Here is a 24,594-nt window from a genome sequence, read left to right on the forward strand (position 1 = left end):
TGCCAGAGTAAAACATGTTTACTATTCATGTTAGTGTAGTTGTTTGTGCTGAGGATCCAGGCTTTTATTTTGACAAGGCCAAGCTATCAACTCTTGACGTTGCATTGTCAGCAGTTATCAGTGGGTTTTATGGGTCTGCACTTTCTGTGCTGCAATCATGTGTAGTTGCAGAGCAGCTAACAGTCACCAGGGATCTGTGGGAAGTAGCCAGCGGAAAGTATGATAATTGATGTTTATTTATTGTCATTGCAATATGCAGCACAGCCCAATGAAACACTGCTCCCCAGAGGCTGCGGCTGGCTGCACCTGGTTCCAAAACCTCAAACATATCGCAGATCAACACAGCAAGCATTTCCTCTGTGCTTCCACTATTTTCCACTTGTGTATGTGTTTTTGTTGTGTTTTTCTGTGTGTGTGTGTGTGTGTGTGTCTGTGTGTGCGTGCCTGGAACACGTGCAGTTGTAGGAGGAACAAGAAAGCAAGAAGTTACACACATGTACATCCACATATTACAGATTTGATGCATCTGCACCTGCAACACTCATTGGCCAGAGGAGTTTTGTTTTCAGGTCGTCCGCCCGTCCCAATCTTGTGAACACAATATCTCAAGAACCCCTTGAGGGAATTTCTCAAAATTTGGTTCAAATATTCATTTGGACTGATGAGTGAATTGATTAGAATTTGTTGGTCAAAGGTCAAAAGTCACTGTGACCTCAGAAACCAATTTTCTGGCCACTTACTGTAGCTAAATACAAATCAGCTGGAGAGCAGTGGGTTAAATCTGCCAGGGCCAAATCATACATGGCCAACCCATCAAATCTTATGCGGTATTTATACCAGGGTGAAGCAGAGGACGGGCCGACGCAGTGCCGAGCCCCCTGACTGACTCTTGGCTGCCTCAGCCAGTTGCGGTGCAGTGGTCGGAAGACACTTTAGAAGGCATGGGGGACCAGTCTCATACAAAAAATATAGAAATAAGAAATATAATTGCAGTTTATTCTGTCGTAGATGCACTGTCCAGAAAGAAGAACTCCCTCATTCCGCTACTTACTTTATTCCTTAATCTAGTCTTGATAAAATGTCCATATCTTGGTGAAATTAAATTCAAATCTGCATATCTTTTGTTTGGTCCTGGAGGGCACATTGTTTTCTATGATTTACTTGAGCAGGGGTTAGTAGCGCATAGAGATGAAGACTATGAACGTACACCTCCAGTTCAATGTAAGTGGCTGGTGATAAGGGAAAGTGCACGGTGGGTTCTCACTCGACACAGACGCGACACACATGCAGACATGACGATTAACCATGATAGTGAAGTGTTCGTGCAGCTGACAGCAGCAACTGTCCCGTCAGGGGCGGACTGGGGGAAAAAAGTGGCCCGGGAGTTTCTGTCAGACCGGCCCACTCAATACACGGCGCGCGGCCCACCTGGGCCTCATGGGTTGTGCGCATGCGTATAACTGGGTGCCGCGTTGCGTGTATGTATGCAAATCCAAATTCTCTACACTTCGGCTGTGTAAGAACCAATTTAGAGGTGTTTATTAATAAGGTGGAGATCTTTTCTTACTTTGGACTTCCGAAGTCTGTAAAACACATATTAAAAGACACTTAAAAAAAAATCGAAAAATAGTCACCATGAGTGTGAAGACCGATTGCGAGTAGCAGTATAAAAGCAGTCAGTGCGAATAGATAGGTATAGCTCTTGGAGAAAATTACGCTTGTGCCGCTGTTTCAACCATTGTAGGGCTGATGCGATGATAGGCGTGGGCCGGTACATCATAGTGATGGGCCGTTGGATTTATATTTTCGGCCATCGGCCCACCGGGGATGTCCCCGGTATTCCCGATGGCCAGTCCGCCCCTGTGTCCCGTTACACGTCTCTCGGCTTTAACTCGTGTAGCGCTCACATTTCTGTCGCTCTGACTCTTCCCACTAAAATGTGTAAAAAGAAAATCCCTCCTCCGAGATGCTCGTTCCCGGGTGATGGGAGTGAGCCGTGTGGAGAGGAGGGTTGTGGACGGATCACAGAGGCCAGACACACGCTGTGAGTTTTGCCACTGAACGGAAAAGCCTGGCTGCATAGAAAAACAGAAACACAGAGAAAAAACATGATTATTTTCCCGCTCGTTCCAACTCCCTCCGTTGGCGTTTTCGTTTTGTTTCCTTTGCTTTTCCCCCTCTCTGTTTTCTTTCTTCTTCATGGTTTTTCTTCAGGTTTTCATGCATGTGGTCGAGCTGAACAAACAGTGCTCGCCAGGTCTCACGCAGAGTTTAAACATTCATCACACAAGTTAAATATAGGAGGGCAGATGTTTTGGAGAAGCTTGACTTGAGCCTGACATCAATAGGTTGTATGAATTATTTTCTATACCGTGCCCTTTACTCCCTCATATATCATGTCATGTTATATCTGTACCCAGTTATGATTCCCAGTCCTGCTTCGAGATCAGAGTAAACCAAACTGAACCGAGAATAGAGGAAAAGTCTGACACTTGTGAAACTGAAGTGAGAACAGTGCAGGGAAAACGAAACGCTACACTTATTCAAATGTGCCCTCTGTGAATGTAAGGTTGTGAGGGTTGTGTGTGTGTGTGTGTGTGTGAGTGTGTGGGTGTGGTGGGGAAGCTGTGTCTATTAGCTGCTCCGTCACTCAGTCAAATACCAGATTGTTTCTCTTGGCCCTCAAAGAGACACAGGGCAGGATGGAAATGCTTCAGTCCGCTGTGCCCTCACTCTTATTCCTCTGGTTAACCTCCTCATTCTCATGTTCTGGAACTGTGTGTGTGTTTGTGTGTGTGTATGTGTGTTTGTGTGAGAGAGAGAGAACTTTTTTTCCTTTTTCCAATTAAATTAAACTGTTTTTGTAGCTTATATATTTGAAAGAGGTTTTATTTTGTAATAAAGTCTAAATTTAGCCAGTAGTGATCCTTGTAGATATCTGCAGCGGTGATCTAATGAAACAAGGCTTCCTGATCAGATTAGGAGGAACCAACTGAAGCACGTTACAGGCTGAGAAAAGCCATGCACCAGGTCTTTAACAGGAGCGATATTTAATAATACAGAAACAACACAAACTGTGCTGGTATGACCCATGAAAAGCAGTCTGATACATTACAGGGGCCAACATTGCCTCTGATTAAGATATTTTGTATTCATGGTCAGGTTTAGTAAAGAAAAAATCATAACATGTCACATTAATACATTTCAACAGCTTTACAGAGTTCTCATTTAGCTCATGTTCTTTGGGAGAAATTATGACATCTCTCAAAAGCACTAGTGAACATATAAATACTGTAGTAACACAAATATTACAAATATATAGATAAATGTAATATTCAGCCTTTATACTTATATATAGACTGTATTTATACATTGCAATTGTAAACGTACCAACCACTCAACGCGCTTATTTGACCCATTCACGCCCACATTCATACACATCCACCAAGCTGCGATTTTATTATCGCACATTACTGGGGATCAAACCACCAACCTTCTGGTTATAGTGGACGACCCGCTGCACCTTCTGAGCCACAACCACTCTTATGTTCTTCACGTTATGTCCACATAACTTTTCCTTAAAGACATCACACGCTATATTCACAAGTGTGTCCATTTGGTATCATTGCTTTTCTGATGGAGCAGCTTGAAAAATAACAAACTATAACTCCTTTCACAGTTGTTTCAGTTTGAGTATTTAAACAGGGAGTGTTTTGCAGTATTAAATCTTAATTTGCGGTCCCACACCACCAAGACGAGAGCGGGCATGTGAGCAGTAGTCTGATCCACACGTGTGCCCACACACTCCCACTTTGTGTGTCTCTTGGTAACGGCAGAACAAAGTAGATCCAGCCGGGCCGGCAGCAGGGCAGCAGAGAGCGGCCGAGCAGAGCAGATGTTTGCGGGACCACCGCAGCCGGTGTTTTTTTCAGTTTGCACTGGGAATTAGACAGATAGTGAATCCACCCAGCTGTCCCAGTCTGATACACACGGCTTCATTGTGGGCCTGGGTCCTGCCTCTCTGACCTTTAGACCTTTTTCCTGTTGTCCTTGGCCCAACATGGATTTTGTTCCATAAGCAAATCCGCTAATGATGTACATTGGAAAACAAGCATACTTTATAATAACAGCTAAGTGGAAATTGTGCATTCCAGCTGGCCGGAGGGCGGGGCTGTGTTGTAACCCGGTGCCAGGCCCGACTTCTGCTGCGTCTCTGCTCAGTCAAAGAGGAAATGCGTGAGAGTTTGTTGACCGTTCTCCTAATATGGCAGAGGCAAGATAGGCGGAAATGCCGTAGCTCATGGTGCGGAACCAGCCTTGCTGACTCACTGTCTTGTTTTGTTTTATGAGAAATGAGGGACGTGGTGTCTGCATGTCAGGACCAAATATAGGACACATTGTTGTAAAAAGGCATCTGTCTGCGTTTGAGTTTCAATGCCTCACTAACACAGACGTTCTGAGACGGGGACTAACAAGTGTCTCGTTGGACATGAAAGACACACATATGACACACATTAATACATAACACATGGGGAAAGAATAGATTTTTTTTAAGGGTGGAGGTTTAATAGGAAAGACAAAGAGAATATGGAGAGTGAAAAAAAAAAGGAGATGCTAGTTTATTGGGTATTTGGTGTTCTCTGTGAGAAAGATCTCAGGAGAGGAGACAAACAGACCACCCTCTTCTCCCATCGGTGATAAAACATGTGGGAGCTCCCTCCACAGCAAATGTAAATCAGATGGACGCCACACTTCGACACCAGTCTGCATGCAGACACACCCTGAAGTACACTGGGTTCACACTTAATGGTGGTTTTGCATGTTATAGCACCTTTGCTCCAAATTGCAGATTATTATCATCATCATCATCCATTTTTTCCGGAGCAGATATTTCCTACTTTCCATCCAGCCATTTGTTTCCTTTCATTTCATTATACGATAAAAGGTTAATTTCCAGAGCGTGAACCTTGCTTAAGAGAGACATAACATCACTGTTAACATTTAGTAGTGGTATTATTTTTCACTTTTATTTTAAAATCAAAGTTATGTTATTGCACCTCACTTCTTGGAGCCTTTGAAAGACCAAAACACATTTCAAAGTTCAGGACTAAAGTTTTCTCCAATTTTAGATTCTTTCCACACTTGCAGAAACTTGAATGTTTTCAGAGGCTCACATGCAACTGCAAACTATCAAAACAAGAGCTAAAAATAACATTACAACATTTAGTTCAACCCCTTTTTGACCCTATACGAGTCCATGTACTAACCCAAATCTGGAGTCTGATCCTAAGAGCTGTTCAGTCATGTGTTTTGCAGAAATTAAACTTTATTGATTTATGGTTTTTGTGCACAGTGAATTTATAATTGTCCTTTTGTCTTTACAGAGCCTCCAGTGTCCCTAAAAATGAAGCGCCTAAGGTACAGTCAAACATTCACTTCAAACTTTATATTTATTTAAATGTATCTGAATTCTGTTATTATATTCCATATATTATGTCAGGGCACAAATTGGTTGAAACATATTGCATAGCACCTCTTGTTTGGCACAGGCATGACTTTCATTCAAACAGCCGTGTGCACACTGTTAATGCCCCTGCTGTGCAGTGCACCTTGGGAATGCGTGTGTTTACGTGCATGAGTTCATTGTGGATTTGCCGTCTGTGCATGTTGTGTGTCTTCACCTTCTATCCAGGATGAGCCTCAGGAAATCATTAAGCCTGTCCCGATCACTCACCCCGCCCCGAGCTCCACGTACACCAAGCCATCGTTTCAGCCCAGCCCCGCCTACAACAAGACGGCTCGGCCCTTCGGGGGGGGCACCTCTTCCCCGGTGGCCCCCAAAGTAGCCTCCATTCCATCCGAGTCGTCCGCTTTCACGCCTGCCGCCCCTTCCCAGCCACCGCAGCCACCGCAGCCTCCGTTTCCACTCAGGTCCAGCCACCCTGCTCCGAACTCGGCTCCAGGGGTTCGCTCCACCCTCACCTCCCAGAGTGCCTCCTCCACCTCCTCGTCTAACTCCTCATCCCCTGCCAGAGTGACAGCCCCCTCCTCCAATCCCACTGTCCCGCAGCCCTCCGTCTATAACACGCCGATCAGCCTCTACTCTAACGCCAATGCCTGTGAGGTGGCTATGGGCCAGAGACGAGGTCTTTTGGAGAGCCAGGGTCTGTCAGAGCACTTCAACGGGTAGGTACCAGCCATCAGATGCAGTTGTATGTTTTTCCTATATTTTCTCCCCCCTCTTTGTATGGAGGGTAAACTGAAGCCTTAAATAAACCAAACATTTAGACCCCTTTATCTAAATTCTAACATTCAGAAACCCACAATGGCAAAGGAAAGAACTTTTTCCAGATGTATTATACGTTCAAAAATGAAATCTCGGATTTACAAACACAGGCAGACCCGTATGAGTGCAGCACTTTGTCGAAGCCCCTCTTACAGCAGCTTTATCCTCAAATCTTCTCGGTTAAGCGTCAGTGAGCTTTGTGCAGATGCGTTTGGCGATTTCATCCCATTCCTCCTGGCAAATCCTCCTGGATGGGAAACGTCTCCGAGCTGCCATCAGCTCCGTCCCCAGATGTTTTATGGGTTTTAAGTCGGAGCTTTGGCCCGGAGACTCAAGGACACTCAGAGACAGCTTGTCCTGATGCGGCTCCAGCATTTACGTGGCTGTGTGCTTCGGGTCATCGTCGTGCTGACAGGTCAACGTTTCTCCCAGTTGCAGATTACGTGAACTCTGGAGCACAATGTCTGAATTCAACTGTCTCTAATTCGTCTCTATATGTCACTGCCGCTAAGAAGCAGCACCAGGTCTCAGGGAGGGTTCAAAATGGTTTGACTTTGTCTTTGTGGGTTATTGAGTTTAGAATTACGGCCAAAAATGGCAGTTATATCCTTTTTTATATTCAATCTCCAACACAAGCACGTTCAAATAGTGAAGGGGTCTGAATACTTTCTGAGGCCTCTGCAGCATATGTTACAGGATTCTCTCTATTTATGTTGGTGACGGTGCTAAAATGGAAAAAGTGATTTAGAACCACACTATGTGCTTTAGTGAGCAGGACCAGTAGGAATCAGGATCCACAGAGGCCACGGATTAGTTGACAGTTGTACTATCTGATGGAATGTACATATATTACAGAAAATGAAATACTTCATTCTGCGTCTCTGATATTACCCCGTGCCCTGTTTTACCTCAAAATATGTGTCTCATTTTCGAGAGCTCTGACCGAAACAGTCCGTCCTCAAGTACCTCAAGTCTTCGCGCAGCTGCACGCGGGAGAAAATCCAAAGCACGCCGCACATCTTGTTTAAATTTTCCAGCGGGGCAACTGGAAAAGGACCAGAGTCTAGACAACAGGCGAACCGGTGCTACTGCCTATCATGAACCGACAGTGGGGCCGGTTCGCCGCTCGCCGTCTGCCCAACAGGCCGCGCTGCCGGGACACTTGTTTCTAATTAGAAATCCTCTCAGCTCTGAGCCGGGCTCCGTCAGCAGGGTTTTCTGGCTCACTGGGTCGGTCACACCAGACTGGATCTAGGTTTAACTTCTTTTTTTGATTCGGCCTCACCTGAAAAAACAGGTCAGATACGTGTGTTCGTTGGCTTCAAGTGAGCGGAACGTGTTTCTTCACACTTCAATTCATCTGTGAAACCGACCTTCAGAGTGTTTGGCCTGAAAATGTTCTCAACCGTAACCCCCAAAAAGTGAGGAACAGAGCAAAAACTATTTACCGTTATAAAAGAACATCAGCTCTTTAATTTATGGGGCGCTGTGGCTCAGGGGGTAGGAGCGGGTCGTCCACTAACCAGAAGGTTGACTGTTGGATTCCCAGTCATTTTTAAGGATGGAGTGTGCTTGTCCCTGCATGTGTGTGTGTGCGTGTGTGTTTGTGTCCTGACCTGCATGCTTTCTTTGTTCACTTTCTTGTGTTTCTTATTTTCCTCCACCCGCTCAATTCTCTCAGAAGGGCCTTTCATGTGTTGGCACTGTGCTCTTCTCCTCTTTCTTTCTCCCCATCTGTTCTTTTCACGCTCTCTCTCTCCACTCCATCTCTTTTCCGTTGACCTCTCCTCTGCCGACAGGAGGAAGACGACACACACATCAAGTTAGTGCTGCGGCTGATAATGCACCGGCTCTGTAACCGTGTGGAATGTGATCACAGCCTCGAGCGTCGCTCTTGCTTTATGATTACACCGAGGAGGCGGGCTTGCTCCCCTTTGACCTGTAACCTCCTCGCAAACCTCACATGCACGCTCACCATACGCTCACAGCACGTGCTTATTTCAAGATCCCAACACATGTCCATTCAGTTTTCATGGCGGCATCGAGCTTGTGCGTTAGCTAATGTATTGAGACCCGGGGCCGTCGGGCCTGTCAGCGCCCTCAGACTGTTTACTCGAGGCATTTAAATCACTGCCAAGCACATTCAGCTTCGGCTAAGAATAAACTGGACTTGTGCTGTGTTCCATCACCTCTCACCTCACCCGTGCACACAGGTTAACACACACTGAGAAATCCTTCAGCTTTTTGACGTGTGATTGATTCAGCAGCACTTGAACTAAACCGTGCACATAAACACTCGACATAAATATTATTGAATTCTCGAGAACCGTCAAGTGACATTTGGAAGGGGGGGGGGGGGGGGGGGGGGGCGCTTCTTCCACTTTCAAAGCACACTCACTCCACCTTGTGGCGAGAGGTGGTCACTGTCAGGCTGTGGTATGGAGCACTGGCTGGGGTCACTGTGCAGGGGATGTGATTTCACCTCGTCACTATCAATAATCGAATATCTCTTCACCTACTTACTGTCGTTTATAAATACCCACTAATTTTACTACCTCGCTGACTTTCTCTCTGTGGTTTCCTCTCTAATAGCGAGCCTCAGAGAAGTCTAAAGTAAGTATAGGTCAGAAGTGGTCCTGCTTAACAGTGCGTAGCAGATTGTACTTCCACTATTGTGACTTTACGTTTCTTTCTGCCTTTGCACGTTTCCGCTCTCTGCCTTCTCACCTGTAGAACTCCGCCTCCACCTGCACCCAGGAGGTAACTGTGAGACCAAACAAGATGTCGGGTCACAGTGTCAAACGTGTATCCACAAGCCGCACGACTGAGTTTAGAGTATATGTGTAGTATGTGTGCTGCGTGGTTTGGTTGCTGTGAATTTAAGGTGTTTGTGGAACTTTATTATCCTGTGGTTTGGATGTTCTGTTATTAATCATTCATCTTAAATAATGTAACTAGAAATGAACTCCATCCCCCATGACATCAAATTTTAATTCACTAGATCCATGTTGTTTATTTGGATGGGCAGCAAATTAGAAACACTCATGAATATCAGTCCCCTAAATATGACAGAGTTCAACAAAATTAGGAGCCATGAATTATTCTCAGTCAAATTTAAAGAAACTTATGAAACAATTAAGGAATCTCATAATGCTAAAGCAAAACCTGGATCCTGATAGGTAAAATGTCTTCACGGAAATCATTTGCAGACATAGACATAACCTCTTTGGTAGAGTTGATCGTTATCTGAACTGTTGATTTACCAACCATCTCCTTTCCTATACTTAGAAACACAAGTGCTTTCTGTGTCTGCTACATAATGATGTCTCGTTTCATCTGATCGTGCAGGAAACCTGTCGTAGTGGCCGAGGTTCCCGTGTCCCCGCCGAGCGATTCCAGCAAGAAGCGTCTGATTGAGGACACGGAGGACTGGCACCCCCGATCCGGCACCTCCCAGTCCCGCTCCTTCCGTATGCTGGCCCAGCTCACCGGCACGGAAAACGGTGCGTAACCAACCCCAGGCCCTACATAAATAATATAACACAAATATACTATATATGTTCAGCTGTTGAGGATCATTAGGGCTCATGTTGGTGCAGCTCTCAGTTCTTTCTAGGTCTTTTAAATCACTTTTGGCTGGAGCACTTTACATATTTATTTAATGTCTTAGAGTAATCTGTAATTTTCTTTTTTCCTAACTGACTTTCACTACTTCCTTGTTTTATCATCCTAGATCGCAGTGATTTTATACTTCCTTTAAATAATACAATAAATCTTTCATCACCGTTTGATTTTATGAATTTCTTACGCTCTAGACTGTGAGTGACCTTGACGGTTACACGAGACGACTGTGGCCCCGGGCTGCCGTCCATTCTGTGCATGCGTGTGGGTGTGGGGCCGAGCCGCTGATGCAAAGTGACATTTACAGAACCTCGCTTATTAGAGTGAAGTGAGACCAGAGATTTGAACGTCTCCTCCTCTTGAACACAGTGCCAGACCCTTTGTTGAATATGCATGATGCTTTTGATGCACAGTATCTTCAGTGGGCCTGGTGTTTCTGCAGCTGTGAATAGTTGGAGATACGACCACACAACGTTCTGTCAGAGTTTAGTTTGCAGGGATTTCACTAAATATTTTTTTGAGTGCACATATGGGTGAATGTGTGTGTGTGTGTGTGTGTGTGTGTGTGTGTGAATGCTAAACTGTACTGTAAAGAACTTTGAGTGTTCATCAAGACTTCAAAAATGCTATATAAATATTTACCATTTCAACAACCATCTGATTTGAGAACTCGGGGTAGAAACAACCCAATTTGGACTTTGCAATCAGATATGTGGTACATGATTATTAACATATGAGCAGGGAAGTGAGGTCATGATTGGTCACAGGAAGACACACTCAACATGGATTTTAACATCAGGTGTGAACAGATGACGTTAGTGCTGAGCACTTCTGATTGGATCTCACAGGACAGACGTTAGAACCAGGTCTGAACGAGCCGAGAAAAAAATCTGCAAACCAGATCCTCTGCCTGTTTTCCTATTCACCATTTTTGAACACATTTTGCATTTAATTTAATTGTTTTTTCTTTTTTCTTTATTGTTGCAGAGGAAGTTCCAGAGAACAATGGAAAGAAGTAAGTGGTTTGTGTTCTTAAATTCATTGTGTGCTTCTGAATGTTCGTCCCCTATCTCTCTCTCTGTGAATACTTTTCTCTATGTAATGCATCTGCCTCAGCCATATGGCGTTGTTGCAATTAAAATAATTTTCGGGGTTACGGGGGTTTCAAATTCAGACTTGGCCTTCGGAGTCCCTGTGTAAGCCCGTCTATTAGTCTGCAATTCAGATTTAACCCCGATTTCCTCATCTTGCGATCCCACACATCACACTTCATTTGAGGCTAAATTTATAGCGACCACACTGAGTAAGAGCGTCTGACCGTAGACTCATCAGACGCTGTAATGACTTCTGCTCCTCTTAGTCCTCAAGTCGATTTCCCCTGCGGTAAACACAGCCTGTCCTCCAATACATGATCTCCAACCAATCAGTGTGTCACTCTCTGGAAACTGTGGGTAATTAAGTGGGATTGTGGGTAAACGCCGCGCTGCCAGAAGGAGATTCCTGTTTTCTTTCTGTTAGTGGGGTTTTATTCAGGGAGCTGTCCTTAAAGAGAGAGAGGGAGAGTAAATATAATATATCTCCCTCGGTTCCCAATTCAACAAACATCTGCAAAAGCAATGTCTCTTTTCTTTATTTGTTTCCAACTGTGTGTTTTCTGCAACTTGCTATTTTCCTTCTTTGATTCCAGTGCTTCCTTGTCTTTTTACTTTTGTGCTTCTTTCTTTCTTTCCTTCTTCTCTTCTCTTCCCATCTTGTCTTATGTGAAATCAGAGTAAACAAGTTGGACCCGGAAGTTGTAGGACGCCAGTACAACAAGCTGAGAGATCGGCATCATGACATTTCAGCACGAGCGCTGAATATGTTGTAGAAGAAAGTGTGATTTGCTTTGTTCAGTGTTTTATTCATTTCACTTTGACCGTTATTAAACGTGCATTATGAATATTGCACCAACACATTGTTCATTAAAGTTTGAGCAGAATCAGAAAAAAAGTGAACAACCAGCAAACAAACCAGTTGAATTTTTTTTTTGAGGTACATATTATCTTATAGTTATATTTTATGATATTTCATGATATACGTTCAAAGCATTCATGTGTATATACATGTGTGCTTTAGATTGCAACATTACATATAATATATTGTTATGGTTTTTCTTCCATAATGTTTATTTCTGAGCCTCCACTTTCTGTCATCTTATGCTTTGTTTCTCAGTGCATGTCTGTATCTGTTTTCTATACTAAGCGAAGTAGCTTAATTTATTAACCTTTGATGACTTTTCTTCAATAAACTTTATTTCCTTACTGCTGATGTTTTCTTCTCTCATTTCATTCTTTTCCCGGCTTTTACAAATCAACCTCCTCATTTCCAATATGCTATTATTTACTATAAAATATTATTAGGAAACGGCCGGAAAATTAATTCCCAATTGACGATCAAATAATGAGACGACAATACAGCAGCTTTCCGCCTCCCTGCCGTCCGGACACTTTGCTGCCCACAGGAGGTCGTTCAGCTCGAAGTGAAAGCACTTAAGGTTTATAAGGGGTGGTGAACAGAAACACTAGCTCCTCTCATTCTCCCCTTAAAATATACTGTGCCTCTTAAACTTTTACACTGCCATGGGAAAAGATGGTAGCGCTGCCTCAGAGTGTCCCAGCCTCTGCCGTTTCAGGAGAATGAAAGAAAAATATACCCCTTACTGAGATGATCCTAGTTATCTCCTCCTGCTAAACGATCCAATGAAAGGTGGGCGGGATGTAGAGAAGATACTCAGGAGGCAGAGACTGTAATTGTTCCCTTGTGCGGGTAGATGAAAGTCCCTCTGGACAGCGGAAAGCAGTGCAGAGCCCGACTAAGAAGTGCCTCCATAGTGGTTGATTGTTTGCATGTGTCACTGAGAGTTCAGACCACTGATTGTAAATGAGGAGGTCCCAAAATGGAGGCTTCCTCCAAAACCACACTGAAAAGGCATGTGTATCAGTGTGTTTGTGTGTGTGTTGCTGTGATTTATACGAAAGTGTGTGTGTCTGTTTCTCAGCGAGGCCTTCGACCAAGCCTCTCCCGCTGTGCACACGTCGCCGGCAACAAAGACATTTACCAAATCTGCGGCAGCTCCCAGGAACGGCAACGTTGGCCCCGCGTCCACATTCAAGAGCCCCCCCGCCATGAACAAGCCCCTGCACCAGTCTGGAGCTCCACCAGGTAGAGTCACACATACACACTCCACTATACTGACACTTCAATGTCGGTGTGTAAAATGATGGTGTAGTTGCTTCTTTAGTCTGTAGGAGGCAGCCTCTGTCTTCTAAAGCCCCTGCTGCTCGGCTCTAATATCAATCACATTTTTGAAACTCAGCCATTCCAGATTATGAGCTCTATAAAAACCCGAGGTATTCTGTTAATGAGCTCAAATTATTAGCTTTTCCCCAGATTGCCCCTCACTAAATAAATTGTGAAATTGAGTATTATTCATTAATTTGGTGTGAGGGCTTCTGCTGCAATCCCCTCCACGGGACTCCGAGGTGGTCGGGATAAATATTTGCTGAAAGACATCACACGGGGGGGGAGGGGCATTATTAGCAACTCCTGGGAAACAGCTATTCACTTATACATGAACAGATACACTTTGTTCCCTGCACAGGTTTCCCCAGAGGCCCTTTTAGAGAGCGACTGTTTTTTAAAGTGGAACTGGGGCCGAGAGCAGGAGAAGCCACAGTCGGTTTCTCTGTGGGTCGTGTTGTTCATTAGATTAACACACACTTGAGGTTCAGGTAAACAATCGCGTGTCTCACCGTGACCATGTGGAGCACAGCTGTACCTGCTGTTTGCCAAGTGACCTCTACTCACAGATACAGGAAGGGATGTGGATATTCTAAAGATGATACAATCACAGTACACTTGTCTATACACTCTATATATATGTGTAGTGATCACAGTGACTTCTTTACATTACTGTCCATCGGTGTTTCTGAATATATGGAGCGACAGAACGGACACATTGAGATTTTTATCCAACGCAGCAGAAGGATGATAAAAACTCTATATGTGCAGATTTTAAGGATGATCATTGACGAGGTCAGTTTGTGGCTGTAAAGGTTATTTATATCGAGAGCAGCTCTTTTTTTTTAAATATTAAAACAAAATAAACATTATTTTAGCCAATAATCATCCAGCCACTAAAAAATATCACAGAATCTCCTTTTTTCTTTCTCTCCATCTGGAGGCCACATCTCTCCACAGCCCAGCCTCTTTCTTCTTCTCACTAGACCCGTCCCCACCCCCTCTCGCTTCCCGGCCAATGCCGCTCTCTGTTTATTCCGTCTGTTTGCTCGCTGCTACAAGGACATTTTGGGAGCACTTGTCCTTTGACCTCCCAAGTCTTTAATAATGGGGCTTTCCTTCAATAGTGTGTCTGTCCCCCGATCCCCCAGATAGTCCCTCTGTGGGGACTGACCTCCGTCCTGCAGGTTTCTTTACACTGAGAGAGAGAGAGAGAGAGAGAAGGAAATACTGCGTTATGAGATGAGAGGAGGGGGATTCTTTTTTGTTTTTGTGGGTGTCTCTGTCAATGGGAATGTGTTGTGCAGGGGTGGGGTGGCTCTGTCCATGTGTCATGCTTCAGGAATGAAGGTTAGAGATCATCAAATTATTCCCATTCGCACACACACACCTCGAACATGGACGTACAATATGTTCCCTATAGAAGTCAGTGGAAGAAAACTAGTGTGTGAAGAAGTATCACCTCTGTAAACTGGTTTGTGTTGGTCCTTTACACAAGGATGTTTTTTTTCCCCTGTGTCCATTGGTTTGTATGTTTCATGCAGAATTAAAGGGAAACAAAGGGACGGATCCAGGATTTTTTGTCTTTCTTTAATATTGCAAGAAAAAGCTTTTTCTTCTGACATTTTCATCAATTTCCATTTGGAATAGTTCCTTGATCTTGATAAAACAACACATTTGGGCATTGGCGGAAATATTTCTACGCTCAACTGACAATATCCTTTATGTGCACTCACTTACCTTGGGAGAGTATAAAGAGTTCAACAAATACACAATATATATATAAACAGCTCCTTGGGTCAACAACAACAGTCTGTACCATTGACGCCTTAACGACACCGTCCTGAATAACATAGCATAACAGCTAATAAGGACGCTACACCTACAATGTAACTAAAATGTCAAACAGTTAAGCCAACAAAACTATTATTTAAGAAGTTTACTTTTGGTTTCCTTGATTTTTTACTCAGGTTCAGTGTCAGGAAAGATAATTTGGTTAAATGCTTCATTGCTGGGCCACATATTTTTTCAAATTTAGGTTTCCCAAAGGGTGGAGCCGCTCCTTCGTTTGGCAAGGTGACCGCTCAGGCTCCCAAGGGTCCCGAGCGCCCCACCCCCCAGCCACATCCGGAGGACCTCAACCCTCTGGTGCAGCGGGCCGAGCACATCCCGGCCGGTACTCGCACCCCCATGTGCAACAAGTGCAACAAAGTCATCAGGTAACGAGGATGAAACCGTGGAAGCTCTGGAATTCATCATCTATACACCACTTGTTCTTTGATTAATTTCCCCCTGGATTCCCCTTCGTCTTTCTCACCAGGGGCCCGTTCCTCGTGGCCATGGGCATGTCGTGGCATCCCGAGGAATTCAACTGCGCCCGCTGCCACTCCTCCCTGGTAGACCGAGGCTTCGTGGAGGAGAAGGACCATGTGTATTGCGAACACTGCTATGAGCAATACTTCGCCCCCACCTGCTCCCACTGCAGCCAGAAGATTTTGGGGGTTAGACATATATATATATATATATATATATAAAAAAAACGTTGATCATATTTGGAATATGTCGTATTAACCCGCAACAAACTGTTCCTCATTGTTTGTTTTATGTTCTCTCTGCAGGAGGTCATGAATGCCCTGAAACAGACCTGGCATGTGTCCTGTTTCGTCTGCACTGCCTGCCAGCAGCCGATCAGGGGCAACACGTTCCACATGGAGGACGGACACCCGTACTGCGAAAGAGGTACAGCAGGAACCTCCGTGCAAGATCTTTGTGAAAAACAAACTGTGTGCAATATGACTAACGTGTTGTCAATGCAATATTTACCCAGACTTCTATAACCTGTTTGGGACCAACTGCCACGGCTGCGATTTTCCCATCGAGGCGGGCGACAAGTTCCTGGAAGCTGTGGGATTCACCTGGCACGACACCTGCTTTGTGTGCACGGTACGCCGAGCACCTGACTCCAGACGGGAGAAAGGGAGAAGAACATTTCGAGGAGTATTTTCTGTTGCACTGCTCTTCATATCTTTTTTTGCTCTTTCCTCAGGTGTGCTCCGCTAATCTGGAAGGTCAGGCGTTCTTCTCCAAAAAGGACAAGCCCCTGTGCAAGAAGCACGCCCACACTGTCAACCTCTGACCTGCCTCTGACGACATGAGCAGGACAGGCCAATGGCCTCGGTTTTAAATTCCAGCCAGATGTTAAATATTTTCAGAAATCAAAATTATTCATCGGTTTTATCCTGTTATAATTTCATTGGGTCCGAGATCCCACTGGAAGCTTCTTTTTTTTTTGCTCTGGTGTTGATTTCATTTTCTTCATTTCATTCAACTTTATGTGATGACATTGCAGGTGTACATTTGAAAACACTGTTTGCCCCGAACACCAGCTCTTCATCCAGTAGATTCCTATCACATGTGTTTGAGCTGTACTTTTTTTATTTGTATGGGTGGTGCGTTTTAAGCTCTTGATGTCATTTTCTTTTTTTGTAATAACACAGAATAGAAAACATGTATTTTACTGCAACGATCTACTGAGCCCCTCAGGGGTCACATATTTGAAAAGTATTTGACGTGTCTCTCCACGCGCAAGATTTAGAAATTAGGATTATTTAAGGGAAAAAATATATTTATTGTCAATGTGTTGTGGCAACCAAAAGACAAAAGAAGCCATTAGAATAAAAAATGCTAATTCTATTGGGCTACCATTGTTTTTTTACCGTTTTAAATGAATATGTATTTTAATAATTCCCAGTAAATGTAAACAAAAATCAGTATTTTGTAATTAAAAGACCAATCAAGTTGTTTATGTAAATTTTCTCATTCAGGATCAACAAGGTTAGCGAGGGGGCTTGTAGTGAATAGCCACATGAAAATGTTCTTCCTCACATTACAATGAAATTAATTTAAATTCAGTATTGATCTGAGCTAATGTCTTATTGAATGTTGTTGTTTTTTTTACTTTGAGGACATGAACCCTCCATTTTGTTTGTTCACCACATTTTACTCATCAGGACCTTGTCATGTTGTATTCACTCTCACTGATTGTGTTTTTCGTGTTAGAATTCAGACAATCAACACAAAACTATTTTAATATATAGCTGCTGTCAGCTTTCATTTTGTCTTGCACAGTTTCTATGTGTAGTAAAAAAAAACATTTGTTTGTGTAATAGATATTTCCTCTCTGGACACTGTGCATAAATATGCACTTCTCTTCTTAATTTTGCTTTAAATAAAAGTGGTCCACAGTGGACATCACCATCGAAGCTATTGCCTTTGTGTCGCAGATCTTCATCATTATTTCATCCTGTTCTGAAACAGAGGAACTCTTCTTGCTCGTGTGCATGTTTTTCAAGGCATAAAAAGATGTGACGCAGCTCAGCTTCTATGTTCATTATAAACATGCAGCTGTGAGAATCATTTTCCCAGAGGTGTTTTACAGGCAGGTAGACAAGCACCAGCAGGAGATGCCTCCCACACTTCACCTGCTGGAAGAGGGAGACGTCTCCATAGGGACACAGGAGAAAACACACAAAAACACAGACAAACACACACATACACACACCCATCAGGCAGGCACACACTTCATCCTGGTCTGATAACAGTTCAACTCAGGTTATATATATACTCACATAGTTAGAAATAAGAGGAAGCACACTGTACGGAAATTATTATGTGGGTGTTATTGTAGGAGTATTGATGATTCATACTTACTTCCTAATGTTCAATTATAAATGCAAAACACTATATATATACTTTTTCAACTTTTCCATATTCAATTTCAGTGTATATTTTCATTACGGTATAATATGAATATAAATTTGATCAAAACAACAATCTTTTAGATTTGAGCTCCTCTTATTGTCTATCTGGTCTTCAATATTAATATTATTATATAGTGACCACACGTTGATGTGCACTTCTCCAAGACGTCGCAGGTGGGAGCTGTGCGCAGGTCGACACGAGGTTTTACCACCCGACTGGGGGGGGGGCAGAAACACAATCCCAGTGGTTCAGTTGGAAAAGTCACAGGACAGAGAGAGAGACACATGGACACGAAGGAGCTCAGGTGATGATCTGCAGCGGAGACGAACCGGGATCATGAGGGTTTAACGCGAGGAGGAGACGGTGAGTTGACTTCAACTTCACCGGGACAGAGACGAGGCTCCGTGCTCGTTGTGATTATCAGTGTGACGTCGGTGCGGCTGATCGACGGGATTCAGACTCCGAGGAGCTGGTTGTTAAGTTACTGCAGGAACCTGTGATGATGATGATGATGATGGTGGTGGTGGTGATGATGCTGAAGATGATGATGATGATGATCAGGATCTGGTGCCATGCTCGCCTCTGTGCATCCTAATGTCTGATTTACAGCTCAGATGGAGACAGTTGAGTTTGTTAATTTAAATACTTTATTGAGCTGTGGACAGATGAGCTGCAGTTGAAGTACTGAAGGTCTGTGAAGGTAAACTTAACATGTGCAGCTGATTCAGGGATGGTTTATTTATCATTCAATATATTTATACTATTTTTCAGGTTTAACCATTTTGATTAGGTTGATACAGTCACAAACTCCCCTCATTTGGATTATTCGAATAAATGACAATCTTAATAAGACGCATTTAATCTACCTTTCATTGAGTTGAAGTAGTTTCAATTTTCACTACTTCTTCTTCTTATTTATGTTAACTTTCAAATGAAACTGTCTAGTCAACAATAAACTCCAGGGACAGCTTCAGGGGCAGGGCCAGGGAGGGGCACTGGTCCCTGCTGAAACCTGATTGGCCCCTGAAGTGCCCCTTTCCTTGTCACTTACCAATAATACTAACACAAGAACTGTCCACACATACGTGAATTTTTATTTGGCAGGTCAAAGTTCACCAAAAATTTACTCAGAATGAAGCCTGGGTGCAATTGGCCACGCCACAGGAAGCACAGGTTTTATTTACCTGCTTGCTTCGCGGTTGGAAGTGAACGGGAGGCGAAGGTTCTCCTGGATACTTTCACAAATGTGTGACCTGGCCCTAGATATGACAAATGCGATATTTTATTTTACTCTTTTGTTTTTTGAAATGCACAATGTGGTGCAATATCATAATCCACTCAATGATGTGTGCTCAAAGCTTAAGCACTAGCTGTAAACAAGGCTTATGTCCACCTTATGGAACCAGGAATTGTGCATCTGTGTAAAGTGTGGCCCCTTTATGGCCCCTGATTTAGCAAAATCCTATATCCGCCACTGGTAAATGAAGAAGTTGTCGTATGTGTAAAAGCTACTAAATGAACCGAGTCGTGTTTATTATGTTCCGCAGGTCATGATTGAACTTTAAACCCCCAGATGCTTTATATGGCAGCTCTGCTCACTTGTAAGTAAGTGTGGAGTGAGTTATAAACAGCTCAGGAGCAAAATGTAATGGGGCGTATCATTTTTCTACCCTTTAACCGACTCTGTCAATGTCTGGCAGTGACACCATCGCCTGTCAGTGTACAGTGGCGTAGAGTCAATGGTAATATTTGACTGTTGAGCGCCCGACACAGAACCTCTCTGTGCTCCGCAGCTGATCAGCGGGTGTGAACCTGTGAACTGGAGCTGACGGCCGTGACATCACTGACGTCCCGATGTTTGCATCAGCATCCCAGCGGCCGCCGTGCACCGCACACCTCACGTAGGTCTGTGGTGTTATCTTTGAACGAGCCAACACAACCCGTCCATAACTCTGCCCAGCACAGAGAGGCTCATTGAGGCAGAGCTGAGTGAGCCTTTTCTCAGTCGTATTAAACACGCCGCCCAGTCCTTGCCCTGGCCGGGCTCCTGGCAGGAGGAGGAAGGCCTGTCGCTGGGCTCACACGATGAGGACGACATGGCACTGTGGTGCTTTGTGGTCTACCGCAGACTCAAGCTTTAAGTGTTTTCCGCTTGAAGTACTCTCTGGCACCGATGGCATTTATGTAAAGTCTAACAGCGATTTTGCACGGCCCAGTCTGATGGCAGAGATCTGGTTCTGGCATAATGTAGAGCCTGAAACAATCCATGGATCGGCCAATAAAATTAGCCAATACAAGCCTTTCACAGACATAAAGGTATCTGTGTTTTCCGATATGTGTTGGTATGAAAACCAATGCAGACTAAATATATTTATTTCTAACTCTTTATATTTGGTTATATTTACATTATATTTTTTTAGATTTTTATAAAATAAGTGTATGGTTTAACCGTAAGATTAATAGTATGATATTATAATCTGAATAATTATTAGGATATATATCTGTTTATCAGTATCTGCATCAGCCCCAAAAATCCATATTGGTCTTTTAAAAGTTTAAGTCTGTGCATTTATGTATGACCTGGTGAATGAATATGGAAAGGTGTGGGTTTACCGGCTCCAGTCAATTCATGCAAACCCTCACTGATGCTAGTCTGAGACTGTGTTCGTCCACAGGGCGAAACTTTGCCAGCTGTGACCCCCTCACCTCGGTTTCCTCCCTCGTAATTGCAGGAAGCCAGTTCAGCCAATCAGAGCGGAGATATGTGGCCGCATATTAAGTGTTGAGTGTTGTTTGCAGTGGTGGCTGCAGGAGGCTTCTGTTTGAAGATGGAGGAGGAGAGACACTCGAAGTTTTTCCCCTCGCAGTCGTGCTTCAAACAGTTTAATCGTGTAACGTGACACGGTGGCGCCCGGACAGAGAAAATGGTGGAACCTGAGTGAATGGAGAGACAAACTGTCTTCAGAGATTCAGCCACAGACGGATATCACTTGATGTCTTTTCCAGCTGCCCGGACCTTCTTTGTTTTCATGGTGTCCTTTTAGTTATTTTTCTTCCACACACACACACACACACACACACACACACTCTGCTCGATGTGCATCTCATGTCCAGGCTTTCCACAGGTATGGCTTTTCCATCTGCCAGTCCCAGCAGTTGTGCTGACAGCGGCTGCTGGTCCTCCCACACACCAGCAGTCTGCACCGCGTCTCCCGTGTGCGCCGATGCCAAAGGGGAGGACACGGAGCCAAACAGGGTTATTTACTTTGTAACAACAACAACAACAACACTATCAACACAGATGCTTCCTGGGATGCAGGCCCGAGCTCGCATTGGTTCCAGACAGACTCATCCCTCTCTGGATAAGATGGAGATGATCATCTTGTGGCTCGCACCCCAGAGTTTCTCACTTTAACTAAGTTTGAGATAAAATGGTAGTTCTGTGCTTTGCCTCCTCCGGCTCCCATCAGTTACTGGTTCAGATCCAGTTCCATTTCTTTCAGAGAGTATATGACACCCTCACGCATCCACACAAGAAGTGACGAAAACCAGAAGACAGGAAATGGTGGGAGCCTCAACTGGTTTGCGAGCATTACTACATTACTTCTTGTTCCTCTTGGTGTTTTGACGATTCATTCAGCGCCCCGAGAAAATTATAGAATCAATAGTTGTCGATCACGGAGAAATGCAGGGAAGTGGAATCACTTAACGCCGCACCCTTCTCTGTTCTTCTCCTGGAAGGTTAGAAACCATGTGATAGAAAACCAGAATCCTGTTGTTAGAGAAAAAGAAGGGACAGAAAACAAAGAGGTAGAAGGAGGTACGGGACGATTGAGGATCGACGAACGGGGCTATACTTTGCATGATCATGTGAAAGTCAAATTGTGAGTTTGTGTGTGTGTGTGTGGGGTGGGGGGAGATAACCTGAGCTTGAAATATAGTCTCAGACGTTTCAGTTATAGACGGAAGACACATGAGCTCCTAATAACTCAACCTCTTTTCCTTCCAGGGAGAGAGAAGGGCTGGAGCTGTGGCTGGGAGCGGAGACAGGATGTTTTCTGATCTCATGTGTCTTGATGGTGAGTCAAACCCTGGATCACTCTGCGTCTGTTTGACCGAATATTTTCTCATTTCAACTTTTGGACATATTCTTTACAAAATTAATTGACGCAAAACACATTTATCTGCACTTCATTTAATATAAAACTGGGATATTTTGATGAATGCCAACTCTGAAAATGTAATTTTGCAGCCGTGTCACGGGATGCTTCAAACCGATAATATAGTGAAGGGAGTGAAATCCAAAGCTGAAAGCTGTATTGATCAGGATGGACTGAGTGTTGATTGATCCTGCAGCAGAAGTAGGATGGCTCATCCTACGTGTGCGTATATGTGTGTGTGTGGTGTATGTGTGTGTGATTGTTTGTGCGTTTCCAGATTGTAATGCCCTCTCGGCAGCAATTTGCCTGCAAAGTGCCAAGCTAATTGACTTTCTGCTGAGCACATGGACGGGCTATGTAAAATAAACCACACTGACGATAATAGAATCCCGTTTTCTCGACTGAAGCATCAGACGAGACGCGGCCTCCGTCTGCCGAGTGGACCGCCGGATATGAACGAGATCAGCCCCCCCCCCAGTAGAACTTAGTAAATTTTAAAAACTCTCCAAAGCCTTAATTTCACCTGAGTGATTCAGCAGAGCTCGAGGAAGTCTGACGATAAAAAATGTTCATCTCTCAGCACCATTTTTGACAGAGTTATGTTTTTATGATTTCAGGTAATTGTTTCTGTCAAAAACGTAGAAGTCGTGAAATATCGCAGCTCAAAGAATCTCTGAGGTAGATTTTTGCCTCTGATTTCAACCGTGAACAGGCTGTGTCGCTTCATTAGCATTCCTTCCACATTAGGCAATGAAGCTGCCACTAAAGGTGCCGTCATAAACAGCAGAATATGCTGACGCGGCTCCGATGCAGAGAGCCTGGGTCGAGAGTGGAGACTGAGCGACTGAGAGCCTCCCAGCTTTCTGGGACTTTCTCCGGCCTGCACCCTAGTAGAAAGTCAGCAGAATGTCCGAGGGAGCTGATGTGAAAACACGGCAAGTGATCCTCCGCATTGAGATAACAATGGTCTCTACCTGCAGCGCCACCCCCTCACCATGATGCTCACCGGAGAGTTGTTGTGACTGCATGCACCTGAGCGGAGAATCTCCCGTTTGCCTTGTGCATGCTGGAAAAGCTCGGGCGAAGCTCCACTCTCCTGCCGGCAGGTCACCGTCACAGAGGAAGCTTCGCCCGGGCCGAGCTCCAGTTTGAGTCGGAGGAGAGGGTAACTCACACCGGTGAAGAATGTCAAGAATCCTTGTGTTAAAGTTCACACTGTATGTGCGGCTGGATCCTGGTGTGTTCGTGTGTGTGTGTGTGGGAGTGGATGTGTGGGTGTGAATGTTAGGATGTGTGTGTTAAGAGTGTGGAAAACAGTACATTTTCAGAAAAGGCAAAGAATACACTCAAACAAGTACTTTTACTGCATCATCACTTATGTCCAGTCCAAAATTACAATATGCGTTTGTTATAAACACATTCCCTCTCACTCTCTCTCTCTCACACACACACTGACACACACACACATCTGACTGGCAGGTAGCAGGCAGGACGTCAACCCATAATCACACCCTTAAGTTAGCCGTTTATTAAAAGACGGGTCAGCCAGACCACCCAGGCTCCCGGCACAAGTCACCTGCTTCATCCGCAGAGAGGGGGAATAGTCCGAGACCCAACACTCCTGGCTGTGTTCGGCAGCGCACCCAGCTGTGACTCAGTGTTATTCTGACCATCAAATATTGGCTCGCGGCTGGAGGAATATGTTTTTACGACACTGGCTCTTCTCTTTTTTCGGGGATATTTAAAGTTCACAATTCCGAAAGAAAGAAGGGGCGCTCTGTGTTTCCCCGCACTGGAAACACGTCAGCGTGATCTCCTCCGACAGCCTGATAATTCTGCAGAATAATCTGAAAAGCTTTGTTTTGAGTTTCCCACCGTGTCTGTCCTGGTCTGGACCTCCACGCTTTCTGAATTCTCAGACGATTCTGCGTTTTGAAATCCGCTCGTCGGCTCAATGGCAAGTGACAGCGTGTGCCACACACCAGAGGAGATGGGGGGGGAGTAACAGATGAAATCAATTTCCTCCTAGTTTCATGTTTTTCCATCGTTTTCGATGACAGATTGTGAAATTGCTTTCATATGTTTTGTTAAAAAATGTTTTCTTTTCCCACCCATAGATTCGGAGGAGGGCAGCGAGCGATTAGTGTCCTAAAAACGTGAGGCCGCCCGATGCCGACCTCAGCGCTTCTGACATCTGAACCCACGGGACCCGAGGAAGACGAGGAGGATGCTGCAGTGACAGAACAGAAGGAGCTGGGTTTGCAGAGATCGTATCGGGTGAGTCGGTCCTCAGAGTGATCTCTCTCTCTTATCGGCGTAACAGTAACCGGTAAATGAAAGATTCAATCACGGGGGGGGGGGGGGGAACTGGTGATTTATGACCGACCTCATCATGGTGAATAATAACAGGGACGCTTACTGGGATGTTAGGGCCACATATTTGTCAGCTGTCGGGTTCTTTTGAGCAACCAGATGATCACGTGAGTG

General features: G+C 44.4%; 1 protein-coding gene and 1 long non-coding RNA gene across 5 annotated transcripts in view; both read left to right on the plus strand.

The window, feature by feature from the left end:
* pdlim5b (PDZ and LIM domain 5b) overlaps positions 1–17,452 on the plus strand; it is a 35,603-nt gene extending 18,151 nt beyond the window's left edge. The window contains exons 4-15 of one of the 4 annotated variants that reach the window (XM_062412575.1): positions 5,385–5,418; positions 8,086–8,108; positions 8,879–8,899; positions 9,020–9,046; positions 9,635–9,789; positions 10,895–10,922; positions 12,945–13,108; positions 15,225–15,405; positions 15,507–15,687; positions 15,805–15,925; positions 16,014–16,129; positions 16,233–17,452. In XM_062412575.1, coding sequence (XP_062268559.1) covers positions 5,385–5,418; positions 8,086–8,108; positions 8,879–8,899; positions 9,020–9,046; positions 9,635–9,789; positions 10,895–10,922; positions 12,945–13,108; positions 15,225–15,405; positions 15,507–15,687; positions 15,805–15,925; positions 16,014–16,129; positions 16,233–16,322 — 1,141 coding nt within the window. In that variant the 3' untranslated portion in view covers positions 16,323–17,452. Of the gene's footprint in view, positions 1–5,384; positions 5,419–5,692; positions 6,187–8,085; positions 8,109–8,878; positions 8,900–9,019; positions 9,047–9,634; positions 9,790–10,894; positions 10,923–12,944; positions 13,109–15,224; positions 15,406–15,506; positions 15,688–15,804; positions 15,926–16,013; positions 16,130–16,232 lie in introns of all 4 variants that reach the window. The other 3 variants (XM_062412573.1, XM_062412574.1, XM_062412576.1) reach the window with 3 other exon arrangements.
* Positions 17,453–18,218: 766 nt separating this feature from the next.
* On the plus strand, positions 18,219–24,378 carry LOC133974784 (uncharacterized). Its single transcript, XR_009924698.1, has 3 exons — positions 18,219–18,310; positions 21,957–22,026; positions 24,225–24,378. It is a non-coding gene; the product is annotated as an uncharacterized LOC133974784 (long non-coding RNA).
* The last annotated feature ends 216 nt before the right edge of the window (positions 24,379–24,594 follow it).

The sequence above is a fragment of the Platichthys flesus genome, chromosome 19, assembly GCF_949316205.1.
Source record: "Platichthys flesus chromosome 19, fPlaFle2.1, whole genome shotgun sequence".
Classification (NCBI taxonomy): Eukaryota; Metazoa; Chordata; class Actinopteri; order Pleuronectiformes; family Pleuronectidae; genus Platichthys; species Platichthys flesus.